This window comes from Miscanthus floridulus, unplaced genomic scaffold (assembly GCF_019320115.1).
Source record: "Miscanthus floridulus cultivar M001 unplaced genomic scaffold, ASM1932011v1 os_1589_2, whole genome shotgun sequence".
NCBI classification, from domain to species: domain Eukaryota; kingdom Viridiplantae; phylum Streptophyta; class Magnoliopsida; order Poales; family Poaceae; genus Miscanthus; species Miscanthus floridulus.
Window position 1 is genome coordinate 1 of NW_027097798.1, and position 15,733 is coordinate 15,733.

Below are 15,733 nucleotides of genomic sequence, written 5' to 3' on the forward strand. Positions count from 1 at the left end.
GCTCTGTTGCAGTAGCCTTGTTTTGCTGTTTCAACAAGTAATATTTTTTTGTTGCATTAGTCTCTTTTTTTGTTTCTGATGTTGCATCTCGCATTGCAGTAGCCTTGTTTTGATGTTGCAACAAGTAATATTTCTTTGTTGTATTAGTCTTTTTTCCTGATGTTGCTTTCTCACATTGCGCTTTGCTCTGTCGTTGCAGTAGCCTTGTTCTGATGTTGCAACAAGTAATATTTCTTTGTTGTATTAGTCTCTTTTTTTTCTGATCTTGCATCTTGCATTGCAGCAGCTTTGTTCTGTTATTACAGTCGCCTTGTTCTGATGCAGTAGACTTGTTCTAATGTTGAAAACAAGTAATATTCTGATGTTTGCATCTCGCATTGCTCCGTGTTTGCAAGGTGATGGAGCATTGTGGGGATGGGCGTGGACGACAACGGGCGTGCAGGGGATGGCGACGCGACGAGGCACGACGGCGCAGCGGTGAACGGGCCACACGCAGGGGGGGCTCGTTTTTAGACGCGGGGGCGCGCTCGTTCTATTTGCATCGGATAGGTGGTCCCGTGGGGCGCGGCGGGAGGACGAGCCGCGGTCGGGATCGAAACATACGTGGACTAGGTGCGTCGGACGCGCCCCTGAAATCGGGCGTCCGGGCGCTAGTTGCATCGAATGGAGTTCAGTGGTGCTACATCCATCAACGTCTCGCTCTAGATGGTCACTTGCAATAAAGTGATTGACATCCTTATCCTCTTATCCTTCTACCTCGCTGCACACTTATGCCCATGCAACCAACTAAACACTCTTCTTTTTAGGTCACTACATCCACTCAGTGTGTTGCCATATGAAAGCAACCTAACACACCCAAAGCTGTTGGCTAATTGGATAATTTGGATGGACTTCAAACTTGAGGTGACTAAATTGGATTGGAAATTCTGCAGCTTTAATTTCACTTGACTGGATTTGTCTCTTAAATCCTCATATATGGATATGCCATGTATCCCTTTGATATGGACATGGATTTCAATCCATTCCCACGCCTTCACACTAGGGTGATCTTTTAGTGATGGAAGCATTGTTTGAAGTTCAACACAAGGTTGTAGACAAAACATTTGTAGAAACAATTTATGAACATGGCCCATTCACGTAACCGGTAGGCACAACTTAAATGCAAGCACACATGAACAATGTTTTTGCAAGATGCATTACCTTTTATATTTAAAGTAAACGTGCATTAATGTCTAAAAAAGGGTACATATAAGATTATTTTATTTAAGTTGTGATATATTTATCAAATAGTGGTTAATGTTTTCCTATAATTCCATAAGTAATTTAAGAAGATAATACATCATCTAGTTAGAATATCTTTGACAAACATAATTTTCTAAAATGATTTCATACCTCAAGAAAGTCACCCACATTCACCAGCAATGCTTTAGGATTTGGTTTCACTATGGTCCATGCATTGTGCCTTTTAATTTGAAGGCCTTCAACTGAATTAATTTCTAAAAGGAGGGTTAGAAAAGATGCATCTGAATGTGGGGAGAAACCCAATACCTTTTCGGCCATGGTCATGCATGGAGGGTAGTAATTCATCCTCAAAACTTGAGACACATATTTGTCATCCATCAGTTTGAGATCAATATTTAATGTTTTTGCAATGAAGTGAACAACAGAACCAACAATTTTCATCAACTCAGAAGAGTAGTCATTAATAGATTTCCTGGCATCACAAAAAAGAATAAATGCATATTATTACTACTTAATTCAATGACACACATTAAAGTGCATGGAAATTGTGAAGTTGTGAATGTCTCTCTTATTAAAACTGAGGGTAGGTAGTTTGACTCATCCCTTATTTCAGCATATTTGATCCTATGTATTTAACCATAAAAGGATATGCTATTTTGTCATGAAAAGTCACCTTGATCTTTTTGCTCTAGTAATTCTTTATATCTTTATTCAAGATTATATTTAAACATATTTGACAACAATGATATTGATGTACAACTTCTATTATGTTTGTTTAGGGCTAGACTTAGGGCGGGCGATCCCCTTCAACAAAGCTAACGTGGGGTAAATACTTGTGGCTTGATGATTGATTTTCGTAGAGATTATAGGTCTTCGGGATCAAGCCCTAGTCACGGAGTTCAGTAATGCTCAAAGACCCCATGTTAGGAGATCCCCATTTTATGCCAACTTTTATAGACCAATAATACATCTAGATAAATCATGTATGCCAAAATTTTTGTAGTAGCTTTAGTGCATCATTGAATATATGTATGAGCTCAAAAAGTTGCATATAGATACAACTAACATAACGATTGATTTAGTAAGTTTTAAAATACCTGAAGAATTAAGAAAGAAAAAATATCTGAAGAATTAAGAAAAATAAAATGGGACTTGTTTAACTTCCCTACTATGGTTTTATTGAATAAATATATATCACTCTAAGATAAAAATGCCAGCATGTATATCATGAATCAAAATTAAAAGCTTTTAAATGGTTGTGTGGTCAGTGAATGAAGTTGACCGATAAGTTTGATGTTAGTCCAATATTCATTTTGCGTTGATGTCATCCCTAGAGGGCCAATGCAAATGTATGGGAAGAAGCAGTACCATTATGTTTAACTCAGAAGGTTAGGAGCTTAAGGCTCATAGGATAACCAGTTGGCCACAGCCAAAAAAAAAACAAGAGGACATGAATGATTAAATAGTTAAATTACGCGCCATACTATATGTAAAGAGAAATGTCTAAACTCAGCAGTCGATCAGTACATATATTTTCTCTTGATCCTTGCAGTTTAAACATGCTGACCTGAAAGTATGAGGTTGAGTAGGCCAATATTTCATATCACGGACCTGAGGCGGTTGGGCTATGATGGCAAACCTGTCACACCAGTCAAGTTTTTGACCTTCTGACGCAACAAACGATTGGCCATAGCCTTGAAGGCTTCCTGGAACCTGTGCATAGGCACACTTCACCTTCAGAGGAAGTTGGAAGAAACTCTGAATGTCACTTCTTATATTTGTGATGATCTCGTCTGGTATTCCATGATTTACAAGCTGTGAGAGGCGGAGAAGTTGACATTAGTAGGCTAATATCTCATATCACGCTTTTTGAATTTAAGATAGAGCAAAAATTGTTGGATCCCCTGCTAGAAGTGAATAAACAATGATATCAGAAACAAGTTTGACATAGGTAAGATAATTAAGGGCTCCTTTGGCACAGAGAAATTTAACAAAAATCAATACATTTTCATAAGAAGAACGTGGGCACAAAACAAAAATTCATGTATTTCAAAGAAGGCCTCATAAGCTATGTTTTCAACAGTTAGGCCTAGTTTGATTAATCCCCCTCCCAAAAAGGATTAGAGGGGTTTCTGACTTGTAGGGGATTTAATCCCCCTCAACCCTCTTCAACCCCCACCACACCGAACAATACTTACTGGCTCATCTTGTCACAAGTAAATTAACTACGTACCTGAAAAAATCCCCAATCCTCGCAAGCAAACCTGAGGCGAGCAACCTCCTCTTCCACAAAACAGGGATTGAAGAGCTTGTCAAGGTCGATCACGGGAACCTCGCTGGATTTCTCAACTAGAACTTCATGGTTTTGAATGTCCGGCCGGATGTACCTTTCGAGAGTCTTGGCTGTCAGCTCTTCAGGACATGCCGCGAGGTCTTGCACGTTCCTGACAGGGAGGGATGAAGCCACCCGTGACCATCTGCTTCCGCTGCTGCTCGGAGCCGCCTCCAAGCTAATAATGTACAGCAGATTTCGCCTCAAATGATCAGTATGAAGGTGGAGTGCTGCAATAGCTCCTTGTCTCGTAGTAGCCTCTTACAACCTAACAACGCAGAGTGCCAAGTGCCGACAGCCCACATGGAACGGGGGTAGTAACATTTGTTCTTGAAGTGTTTGACTGAATATGACTGTTCCACTAAGTAATAATATAAAAAGAATATGACTGTTTGACTGAATGCAAGCATACAGGATCACTCCTCCATAGCATCACCGCCCTCAGTGACCTCAACCTTCCGCTTGAGAGGTGTGATCTTTGTGGACAGTACCTCTGCAAAGAACAGAATCATGCATTTACTTTACATTGTTCAATATGACATATCCTGTATAACATTCATTAGCATGGAACTCACCAGTCTGCCCCTTGGTGAAGCTATATCCCTTTGAACTAGCATAAGTTCTGGGATTCGGCAACTGGTGGTTTCTCAAGTATTCTGTCTTCCCCTGGTAATACAGGAATTGGTCAGTAGAGCACTTTAAAGGGCTGTATTTCATGTTTTTCAATTTGCGCAATGGCATCCATGGAAAATAGTAGCATGCAAGATGCAGTGTACAGTTTACTCAAATGAGCATCAGTGGAAATTAGTGATCAGAATTCAGTAGTGTAAATCAAACCATGTCTCAAGTGTGACATATATCAAATCAAGTTCAATAAATATAATGTTGTGGAGATAATTTGAAAGTTCATTCTCTAATAAGTAAACAATACATATTTTGCAGTGTTTTGTCAATTTCAGTCAATAAATAGAAAATGCATCTGGTGGTATCAGTTCTTGTTCTACATTTGCTTCAAAAGTTTGCTTGGGCCTTCTCAGTTGGTGTTGTAAGTGAGATAAACCTATGTTCCCTCTAAAATTTTGTAAACGCTTGTTACTTCGGTTCCTTTGTAATAGAACTTGGCCAGGGTTTGGTCCTGGAACTATAAAATAAAAACAGAAAACACGTACCTTGGTTATCACGCAGACATCCACGTTGCTTCCACTACCCAAGTCATTGAAGATACCTGCGCATATTGCATCCGACACCAGTTGTATTCCCTCTTCCCTCTAGAATATATAAAGGAATTTAATATCAAACTTTCGTAAATCAAAAGAAACACCATCAAATGCAAGTTCAGTCACCACAGAAGGCAATACTATATTACCAACATAGTTAAATGCAGGAACTATTGCTCTGATTCACTTACAGTGAGCCCTTCTTTGTACTTCGACTCGAACACTGACATCGCAGCAAGGGATCCAGAACCCATCGTGGCAAAAGGAAGAGTATCAGTGGAGCCGTGTGGATAAACCTGCACATTCAAAGTTAATGTAAGTACCCTAAATTATATTGACACCAAGTAACAAACAGGTATACTCAGTTACTAACAGTGTGAAGATGTGGTCCAGTACAATCCACTCCACCAAGAACAAGGGCAGCACTGACATGGCCCTGATACCTAAACATAATGGCATAAGCAGGTCAGACGTTGACACAATCACAGAGTTCTAAATGTGCCTGTGAGAGGAACTCACCTAAAGAGGTGTGACTTCAGCAGTGTAAGAGCAGTTACGACTCTAGATTCGCGACCCGTTGCATAACGGTGCAGCTGTAGCTGCGAGCTGACCATGTCTGAAGTAAAGGAAGGAAATGTCAGTAAGGAATTCAACGGAAGAAACAGGAGATTGAAACGGCAGTAAGATTTCATTGTTGTGGTCATCTACCTGTAACAGCCTCTGTGTCAGCAGCAGTTCCTGCTCCACAGCAATAAATGTTTGGGGCCATAAAGTGGATCTTCTCACAATTCTTATCAGCAACTATAGGCCCCTCAGTTGCCCTTGTGTCTGCCCCAAGAACAACCCCATCCTACATATAAAAGCATGATTTAGTCAAATGGTAACCTCAATGGATATGGGCATATTAAACAATCCCTGTTCAAACACAATGCAAGGTCTTTCATCTATTAGCATTGGCTAAGAGCACCAGTGTATATATACAAAAAAAAAATTATGAAGTTATGACAAAATTACTATCATCCATTGGATTTATTCAATCACAAGTTGATGAAAATCAGGATCAATTAAGATTTGTCAGAGAATCATTTGCAGAGTATATTTTTTTCATTAGGATGAAGAAATATTTATGTATATGTGCGGCAGGAAGTTAAGCATGCGATTGATATCAGAAAGATTTTTCAATGTTTAGTTGAGATGCTCGGCACCCTAAAGAGACTTCCAAACCTAACTAACATTAAGAAACATCAGCACTAGGCTGATGCCTACAAAATTCGCAGACATGGTAAATTGCTAAATACCAAAAGGTATTTCATCTATTAGGACTGGCTAAGAGCAACGGTACGCATAGTAAAAGCAGTTAAATAATTGTTAAGGCAAAATTACTATCATGCATTGGATTTATGCAATCACAAGTTGATGCAAAACAGGATTCAATGAAGTAGGATTTGCCAGAGAATCAAATGTAGAGTATTTCACCAGGATGGAAAAGGTTGTATGTACAACCTTCCCCCTAAGCTAATACAATGGAATCCAACATAATGAAAGAAAGGGGGCTTTCACCCCTGAGGGTGGTTTGCGCAGAACATTTCACTGATTTGCATCATCAGCACGTAGCACCAATGCGGGCACGTGGAACAGATTGGTATGCAAGTGATTGATATCAGACAGATTTTTTTTTCTAGGCTCAATTGATCTGCTCGGCACCCTAAAAAGCGATTCCCAAACCAAACTAACATGAACTAGCTAACATGAACAAACGGCAGCAACAAAAGGTTCATGCCTACTAAATTCTCAGAAACGGGTACCGCTGAACCAGCAGAAGATACAGTAATTACCGGAATACCAAAAGGCAGGCAACACAACAAGTGTAGGCGGCCGCACCTGAAAGACGAGGCCGACGATGGTTGTTCCAGTCTTCCTGAATCCCGGGAGCTTGAGCCCGTTCTTCTCCAGCATGTTGTTGCGCCGGCACAGGTCGAAGCTGAACCCGCCCTTGGCCGGGAGATCCATGGAGTCCGTCATCCTTCCTTCCTGCACCACAAAGGCACCGCCACGGGTCAAGGCCACGGCGAATCGCCACGGGAAGGAGCGGAGCGGAGCGGGTGAGATCCAAACAAAAATCGCTTGGATTAGGGTTCTGGGGGTACCTGGTGATGCTCGTCGCAGCTAGGTGAGGGGGGCGCGCGGCGTTCCTGACCTGAGGTCGGATACGAGGCTGGGGAGAGCGGCGGGAGGCGAGGAGATGTCGACGTAGTCCGATGCCGGCGCGAATCGCCCAGGCGGCGCGGGTGAATACTCGTTCTCGGACTCGGCTCAGCCAACTCGGAGGAAGGAGAGGAACCACAATAGCAGGAAAAAAAATAGCAGGCTGAAAAACAAATGATTTCGAGAAGAACTAATGAAAAACATTTTTTACAAGAAAAAAACATATAAACTACTAAAACGAATATATTAGTAAGGGCACTCCTGATACAGAATCCATCATAGTTTCTATGAACATTAATTGTACTGCCACCTAAGCGTTTTTGCTGACGCGGCAAGGTAGTTATTGAAGAGAGAGAGAAAAACATAGAAAGTAGGTCTAAGTTAGAAATCATGTCTATACAAGAACCAATACATGAAGGGATGTGATCGGTAGAGAATGAAGAGATAATGTATATGATTGGATAAAAAATTATTCTGTAGAAACTACCCATTAAAACCATAGTTTCTACCTGTAGTGTCAATGGGAATTAATAGATATAGAAACTAAGGGCAGTTTCTAGCATTGGGACTGCCCTAAGTAATTAAAATACTATATACATCTCCAAAAGAATGCAATTCTAGAATAGTGTCATGTTTTAGTATATCAAGTTTGATCAATTATAGATGAAAAATTATAAACATCTATAATATCAAATTAACATCATTAGATTAATTACGAAATGTATTTTTATAATAAATTGATTTGAAGCTATAAATGTGAATACTATTTACTAGAAACTTGATCAGACGTGAAGTACTTTAACTAGCACGCATATCATAGTTGCATTCTTTTTAACACAGAGCAGAGGTAGTAGATCGCTCAGCGGCATGAACAAGGGCTCATTGCTAGCCTGTTTGGTTGCCGTATATACCAAAACCAAGCTTTAGATATGCAACTTCAGCTGTTTGGTTGTTTGCATAGGGTCTGGACCTGGCTCCCCGGATGCAATTAACATATGATTAATGTATATTAAGTGATATCAGTGTATTTTAAAATAGGTTAAGATATTAGAGGTAAAGTTGAGACTATTAGAGCGTAGTTACACAAGTTAAATATTATAAAATTACTTGTTTATATGTTTTTATTATATATGGAACAATTTTATATGGGCAATCAAATATTATCTCTTGTCAACTAGGCAAAGAATACCTTACACCACCATAGCCTGTCCAGCAAGGGTCTGGTTTCCATATACAATGCAGGCTTCAAGAAGACAACCAAAACAGTTCTCGCTGGGAGCCACATCCAGACATGTGCATCTGACCACAGGCTTGGCATCGGTTGCCTGGCCTAGGTGTGTTCCTAAGGGTGATCGAGAAGTAAACACACCCATAATGCTTGCTCGCCATCTTGCCCCGTGTCTTGTTAAAGTGGTCAGGGCCAATCTGTCATGTGTGTGGTCTCTGTCAATGCAACCCTTGTGTCGTTTCCTACTACAGAAAAACTTAGACGTTTGGTTTTGGGGCTCAGAGGCGAGCGTGCTGGTTGCCCGCCTCCATTATTGGGTGGTCGGGCAGCTGGCCCAGCGTCCGCCTCAGTTAATTCATGATTAACCGAAGCGGTTTCGTTAATGGATTAACCGAGATGGGCACCATAAGCCAACGGCCTCAGTTAATTGATTATTTTCAGAGATAAATTATTTCTCGTTACAGTATAATTGCATCAACACTGAATTCACGTTACCAGTAGATTTCTCACCTCTTTCTCTCACAATGGTCATACACACTGAATTCCTTGAGGTCATCTTGGACTGGGCATACACATTGGTCGATTAGTACCCAACAGAAGTCGGATTCCTATTTTTGAGAGTGCTTGCTCGCTAGAAATGTCCTGATTTCTATTGCATCACCTCCACTACCTCATTCCTTGTTCCAGCACCGGGGCACGGTACCCTATATATAGTGACAACAGAAGTCCGATTCTCTTGTCTTTGAGAGTGTATAGGATGAGACCTACTATATTTCAGGTGTCTAAAATTTTGCATCTAATCAGACAATAATTCTTTATTCATTGAATCTAAATCAGATGTATTTGGAACTTCTTCGTCCTTGATTTCTTTCATTCAATTGTCAGGTGCTTTTGGTTCTGCGTTTTCAGGCATCTGCACTCTAGAAAGCGTGGTATATAAGATACATCCAAACACGTTGAGAATTCCCACCACATAGATGCTCTGTTCGGCTCGCTGAAATTTGGCTGCTGATGTCGATTTGTTGTGAGAGAAAAACACCGTTCATTCATTTGCTCAAAGTAGTATTGATAAGTTAGCGAACATGGCATTAGAATCGGAAGAGGTACTTTTCGGCATGGTAAATAAACTGAAAACAGATTTTACTAGGGTACAATTATTCTACAGCACTGCAACAGCGCGCTGCAGGCAACGGTACACACACAGAGCTAGGCTTTATTGGAGCACTACTAGTAGCATAGCAAGCATGCATGCATGCATTATTGTACTGGTGAACTAGCGCTTTCTTCCTGCTGAGAAGAACAACCCAACAACTCGCGACTCGTGACAGATACACACAAAACACGTGGGTCTAGTCCTGTAATCCACTGCCGTTGCAGTACTGCCCCCACATGCATGCATGACCGATAGATGGACAAGGATCACAGCATGAGCGCCCACTTCTGGGTGGGAGTGGGGCTCCCAGTGGCGGGCTTCGACACGACGACCTGGCCCTTCGACTTCGATGGCCTGACGACGTCCAAGACCATCCCGGCGCCGGTGTTGAAGATGGTGCCGTCGTTGTGGAACACCCAGCGCTGGCAAGCCGATCCAGCCCCGTCGCAGTATTTCACCCTCACACGCCCGCTGGCATCAGCGGCCAGGCACTGCCACTGAAGGAGCAGCCACGCGGGCGGGCGGATGGAGCCGTCGGGGTAGAGCGACCACTGCACGCCGTCGCGGCCGCAGGCGGCGACGGACACCGCCCCCGCATAGTCCACCTGCAGGCAGAGGTCGCGGAACCCGACGATGGCGGCGTCCAGGGGCGCGGTGTCGTTGGTCGGCGTCCACGACTGCCCCGTCCCGCGGTCGTCCCGTCGCACCGTGAGCCCCGCGAAGAGCCTCGACGAGGTGACGGCCAGCACCAGGCCGCCGCCGCGGGAGGACCCCTTGAGCGCGACGGTGCCGTCCGCGCGCACCTCCCAGACGACGCGGCCCGTCGGGACGCGCTGGGCAGTCGTCGATCACCACGCGGGAGCCCGCCGCGTCGCCGCTGCTGGCCAGGCACTTGCCGTTGGACCGGATGGTGCCGTCCCGCTTCAGCGTCCACAGTTGGTTCACGTCGCCGTTGGACTTGCAGCTCCACAGCTGCACCTGCTTGCCGTTGTAGTAGTAGCCGTAGGGCACGTCCACGCACCTCCCTTCCAGGCCGACGAGGCGCACCGTCGGCTCGGCCTGGCCGCACGCCGCCGCGCCGCCCAGCTGCATGTCCTCCTCATCCGGCTCTTGCACGACGGACCTTATGAGCAAGGGAAGACGCTGGCCCACCGCCTCCCGCGTCGTCTTCTTGCAGCTTTTGTGGTGCTCCAGGAAGGACACGAGGGGGACGGCTCGACGCACGTTGTCCACCTGCGTCCACTTGCCGTTGCTCCGCTGAACATGCACCGGAGCGGCGAAGGCGCCCTGGTAGGACTCCTGGACGGCGGCGGAGAGCTCCGGCCAGCTCTCCTGAAGCCCGCGAAGGCTCCCGTCGTTGGACACGCCGTTACCGTCCCACATGCCGGCGCTCATCCGCCGCTCGACGTACGGGAACGTCGCCGCGCTCGCGATCATCACGTCGCAGGCGGCGAGGCCCCGGCTCAGGTCCTCTTTCGTCGCGTCGCCTGTCGGGAACAGGAACAGCGACGAGATAGCCTGGTCGAGATCTTCCAACTCGCCATGCCGCGACTGCAGGGTCGTCGTCGACAGTGACGGTCGGAGGACCTCCCCATGGATACAAGTTCCGGTAACAGGTTACCGATGACAATGTGCGGCCTGAACCTGATCTCTTGAGGAGGCACGAGTAGTTCCCTGCTTCGTAACCCACGAAGTAGGCTCCGGAGACGTCCATCTTCAAGCTCACGGAACGCCCTGCCTTGTTCACCAGAGTGATGTTTAGGGACGCTTCCAGCGCGAGCGGATCGTCTTGGCTTACCAGCACAGGGATCCCGCTGCTGTTGTTGTTGCGCTCGGCTGTGCTCACCAGGCCAGCACGAACAGAAGCGATGAAGGTCTTGTACTTGTCGGGGTTCGCCGACGCGGTGCTGAAATTCACTTTTATTATGTACTCTGCTTTTACTTTCAGAGCTGCTGCTGCTGCTGCATCGACGACGTTTTCAGATGGCTAGTGCCGGTAGCAGAGCAGCTGCCGAAGAAGCGACACAGAGCCATGGTACTACTACCAGGCTCACCATCAGGATGATTGGTTGCGTCCCTCCTTTCATCTATATCAAATATATATATGATCAATAGCTTAGTGCCTTAGTACATGCATATGTCTCAAGTATTTATGATGTTAATAAACATAACAATAGCAAAATAAATCAACGGTTCCTCTGTCTCAAAATATAAGCTTTTTTATTGTGGAAATGATTTCGTAATGTATATAGTTGTGCTCAATTGATATCATAAATATTGTTAATGTTTTTTTTCCAATAAACTTGGTCAACTAAAAAAATGTTTCAGATAGGACAAACTAGAAATCTTTATATTTTGAGATGAATGGGGCAATAATCACTAGATCACCATGAATACATTTTCGTTGCATATTATAATTTTCTAAGTAGTTAGTCAATGTGAGGTATACACGTTTTGGTTGTATTGCAGGTGTTAAATGTTGGTACATTTTGTATATCTCTCAATTTATCAATTTATTGTCATTTGTGCTATATATCTGTTGGAACCTCTACAACGATGGCACGAAATGCTTTTCCATTTAGAATCCTAAAATCCAGAGGAAAAAGCCCATATTTTGAAGAACTAAATATCTCTTGAAGAACAGGTTGGTTTATATTAATATATAAAGTAGATGTTTCCTTTCAAATTGTAAGAAGACCATTAAAGCTCACTCACAACAGATTCCCCTTTACCATAGAAGTTTTTTTTGGTTGTCCTAGCTAGCCAAATACCATAACTTTAGACAGAGTATGGGCGCGTGAAGATTTTTGTCTCAAAAGTAAATTCACAATATTATAATACTTCCTCCAAACATTAAATATAACTGGTGTTAGCCTGGACACATGCATGGATGAAGCAACAAGTCGATAAATTGAGCATGCATGCTAAAACTAGCTATAGCTCACCAAAAAGCGATGCAAACAAGAAGGGTAAAATATGAAGAGTGGTCATAACAAAAATACCTTGAGAAAGTGTTGAAGTGCTTATATACACATATTTCTGATACACTGAATTGAAGATGGCCATAAGGACTTGTTTATTTTTAACTGTAGTAAGTATTATTAATATTATTATCACTGTTGTGCAAGGTACTCCTATATTTAAGTAACAGTGAAGCACCTCATGGATACGGAGTCAGATTCAGTAAGATCCAACATCTTTGCTACTACTTAGTAATTCTAATAAAAGACAGTCAAATTTCATAAAGACCGGCAAGGGCAGTGTAGTGACTAACATTCGACGAGGCAACAGTATTGTGCTATTTTCACTTAGCTAGCATGCGTTCACGGTTGATTTAATGAATTTATAAATATTGGAGGGGAGCAGAGCCAGTAGGCAGCAGCCACTGGACAGGAAAAGATGAGTAGTGCTTCAGAGAATCAGAGAGGATTAGTGCCCTAAAAGGAGAATTCAGAGGACTAATACCGCTTGCTGCCTGGAGGATCCAGATACCAAAGCGCCGGCGATGCGAATATTTTTTATATCTACAGAAGAGTCCTGATGAAAGTTTGATTGGGGATGGATGGATCGTCCATTGCCATCTCCTCCCTTTTTTATAGCTGCGAACGGGGGCAGTGGCGCTTGCCAGAGGCCGCGTCTCTTTGCCTTGCCCCACATCGAGGTGGGCCCATGCCGTGCACCTCCACGTCGATAGCCTTGAGAAAAGCTGCAGCTGCTGCATATGGGTGTGGAGGAACACGACGATTCCCGGCCGGCGAGAAACACGACGGTCGTACGTGTGGGCAGTCCCGCGCGTCCACACGCACATCATAGAGTAGGGTGACACGGCATCAGAGGTCAGTCTCGTCGCTGTGCCTGGGCCCTGGTTTAGATTACAAGTTTTTGTACTCTCTCTTCGTCACATCAAATCTTTGACACATACGAGTATTAAATATAGATAAAAAAATAACTAATTACACGGTTTGATCGTAAATTACAAGACGAATCTTTTGAGCCTAGTTAGACCATGATTAGACAATAATTATCAAATACAAACGAAAATGCTACAGTACCAAATACTAATTTCTAGCCTCAATCTAAACCAGGGACTAGCCATGTGCTACATGAGTGATTGTCAGCTGAATCATATCTGGTGACAGAGCAGATTACTGTATGAAGAGTACTCCCTCTAGTCTAGCTAGCCGGTAAAAACTCTGTACTAACTGCAGAACTAAGGCCCTGTTGGGTTATTTAGACACCTCCTAAAATTCTTATCAAATCTAATATTTAGACATATGTATAAAATATTAAATGTAGACTAATTTATCTCTACAAAGTGATCGGACGTTCAATTTTCAGCGCACCGCACAGTACGGCCTCTGGAGCCAAAACGAGCGGAGAAAAGAGCTTCCACCGGTCCGCACGTACCTACTCTCTCTCCTACATACACTATATGTGATCTATTATTGTTGTCTATCAAAAAATTGTACCGGTAAACCCTCTCTAGTCATCACTGTATAAGAAAAGCACATCATAGACGTGTGTTCAGGCACATCACTGATGCGCCTTGGCATGCCTACCATGACACACATGTAATAAGGCTTATTACAGATGCGCAAAAACATGTCTGCATTAGGAAAATACTACGGACACACGTTATAAACATGCGATTGTGACGAAACGAACACGTGTCTGTGACAAAGCCCTTATCAGAGACTAGTGGGTGTCAACACGCGTCTGCAGTAAGCCCTTACATGCGACGCGTGTTACCAGAACACGTCTATGATAAGATTAAGATGCGTTTGTGCCAAGAACCATAGGGCAGACACGTGTTCAGTACACGCGTACTACAGACGACATTTATAAATACATCTATAGTGAGAACCATAGTGTAGACGCGTGTGCGTCTGTAGCAAGGATCCTACTACAGACGACATTTATAAACACGTCTGTAGTATTTTTCTTACTACAGATAGGTCTAGGCTACAGACGCGTTTGTAGTAAGAAAAATACTACAGACACGTCTGTAACCTACAATACATATACACAGATATATATATATATACATAGATCTCACATAAATAACATATATATATATATATACACATATCACAGTTGTTCATCACACAGATGACAGATATGATTGTTCATCACACACAACACATATCACCAGGTAATATTCACATGTATCTCCAATTAGATCTCACAGCACCAAACTCATGAGCACAGCAGCAGCCAGGACAGATCAAATCAACATATATATATATATAACTACTATCCTGTAGCTGGCTACAGAATAACTTATTCTGTAGCCACTTTGAGTTATGATAATTACTATGTTAATTTACGAGATTATAGTAACTCCTTACTAAGTGGTTTAATATAACATTATGGTAAATATCCCCATGTGTTATAGTAACCCAACTATCGTAATATGTATTGACATTATGGTAAATTAGTATATAAAATTATAGTAAATAGAGGTGGCTACAGAATAACTTATTTTGTAGCCGGCTACTGAATTAGCCTCTCCCCTATATATATATATATATATATAATATATATATATAATATATATATATATATATATATATATATATATATGTTGTGACTAGAGTTCGAACAAGTGATGGAGACACGAATGACTTTTCGATTAGGATAGGACTACATCAAGGGTCAGCTTTGAGCCCTTATTTGTTTGCTTTAGTGATGGATGATGTCACAAGGGATATAAAAGGGGACATCCCTTGGTGTATGCTTTTTGCGGACGATGTAGCGCTAGTTGATGAAAGCCGAACAGGAGTGAATCAGAAACTGGAGTTATGGCGGGAGACTTTGGAGTTCAAAGGTTTTAGACTTAGTAGAACTAAAACTGAGTATATGAGATGTGACTTCGGCACTACTACTCGGGAGAAGAAAGATGTTAGTTTGGAAGGTCAAGTAGTGCCTAGGAAGGATACCTTTCGATATTTAGGATCAATGCTACAGAGGGACGGGGATATTGATGAAGATGTTAGCCATAGAATCAAAGCAGGGTGGATGAAGTGGCGGCAAGCGTCTGGTGTCCTATGTGATAAAAGGGTACCACAGAAGCTAAAATGCAAGTTTTATAGGACGGCGATTAGACCTACTATGTTGTATGGTGCAGAATGTTGGCCTACGAAAAGACGACATGTTCAACGGCTAAGTGTCGCGGAAATGCATATGTTGCGTTGGATTTGCGGTCATATAAGAAGGGATCGAGTTCAGAACGATGATATACGTGAGAGATTAGGGGTAGCGCCAATTGAAGAAAAGTTTATCCAACACCGGTTGAGATGGTTGGACATGTGCAAACGGAGACCTCTAGATGCACCGGTGCGTAGTGAAATCCTAAG

General features: G+C 43.0%; 3 protein-coding genes across 3 annotated transcripts; all 3 read right to left on the minus strand.

The window, feature by feature from the left end:
* Positions 1 to 16: 16 nt before the first annotated feature.
* Positions 17 to 3,879, minus strand: LOC136534173 (2-oxoglutarate-dependent dioxygenase 11-like). The gene is made up of 4 exons (XM_066526636.1): positions 3,848 to 3,879; positions 3,476 to 3,752; positions 2,810 to 3,057; positions 17 to 1,714 (listed from the first exon to the last, which is right to left on the minus strand). Exons 1-4 carry the CDS (start codon positions 3,877 to 3,879, stop codon positions 1,387 to 1,389), a joined length of 885 nt encoding a protein of 294 aa, XP_066382733.1. The 3' UTR covers positions 17 to 1,386.
* LOC136534171 (proteasome subunit beta type-7-A-like) lies at positions 3,803 to 7,134 on the minus strand. Its single transcript, XM_066526634.1, has 9 exons — positions 6,939 to 7,134; positions 6,673 to 6,822; positions 5,500 to 5,641; positions 5,311 to 5,407; positions 5,165 to 5,234; positions 4,983 to 5,087; positions 4,744 to 4,842; positions 4,150 to 4,240; positions 3,803 to 4,067 (listed from the first exon to the last, which is right to left on the minus strand). The coding sequence occupies exons 2-9, from the start codon at positions 6,811 to 6,813 to the stop codon at positions 3,991 to 3,993; spliced, it is 822 nt and encodes a 273-aa protein (XP_066382731.1). The 5' UTR covers positions 6,814 to 6,822; positions 6,939 to 7,134; the 3' UTR covers positions 3,803 to 3,990.
* Positions 7,135 to 9,312: 2,178 nt separating this feature from the next.
* LOC136534172 (ricin-like) lies at positions 9,313 to 11,464 on the minus strand. Its single transcript, XM_066526635.1, is given in 4 exon segments — positions 9,313 to 10,210; positions 10,212 to 10,910; positions 10,912 to 11,361; positions 11,363 to 11,464. Coding segments are annotated over 4 exon segments (1,818 nt in total). The 3' UTR covers positions 9,313 to 9,643.
* Positions 11,465 to 15,733: the final 4,269 nt, after the last annotated feature.

What these genes read in the sequence shown, in the direction of transcription:
- LOC136534173 (XM_066526636.1), bottom strand. Translation starts at nt 3,879, where the DNA reads ATGTGGGCTGTCGGCACTTGGCACTCTGCGTT. An exon ending in GGCACTTGGCACTCTGCGTT is followed by an intron (nt 3,753 to 3,847) that starts GTTAGGTTGTAA and finishes GTACATTATTAG; the next exon opens with CTTGGAGGCGGCTCCGAGCA. An exon ending in ACTCAACCTCATACTTTCAG is followed by an intron (nt 1,715 to 2,809) that starts GTCAGCATGTTT and finishes TTGTGATGCCAG; the next exon opens with GAAATCTATTAATGACTACT.
- LOC136534171 (XM_066526634.1), bottom strand. Translation starts at nt 6,813, where the DNA reads ATGACGGACTCCATGGATCTCCCGGCCAAGGGCGGGTTCAGCTTCGAC. An exon ending in CTGGACCACATCTTCACACT is followed by an intron (nt 5,088 to 5,164) that starts GTTAGTAACTGA and finishes TTGAATGTGCAG; the next exon opens with GTTTATCCACACGGCTCCAC. An exon ending in ATGTCTGCGTGATAACCAAG is followed by an intron (nt 4,241 to 4,743) that starts GTACGTGTTTTC and finishes CTGTATTACCAG; the next exon opens with GGGAAGACAGAATACTTGAG.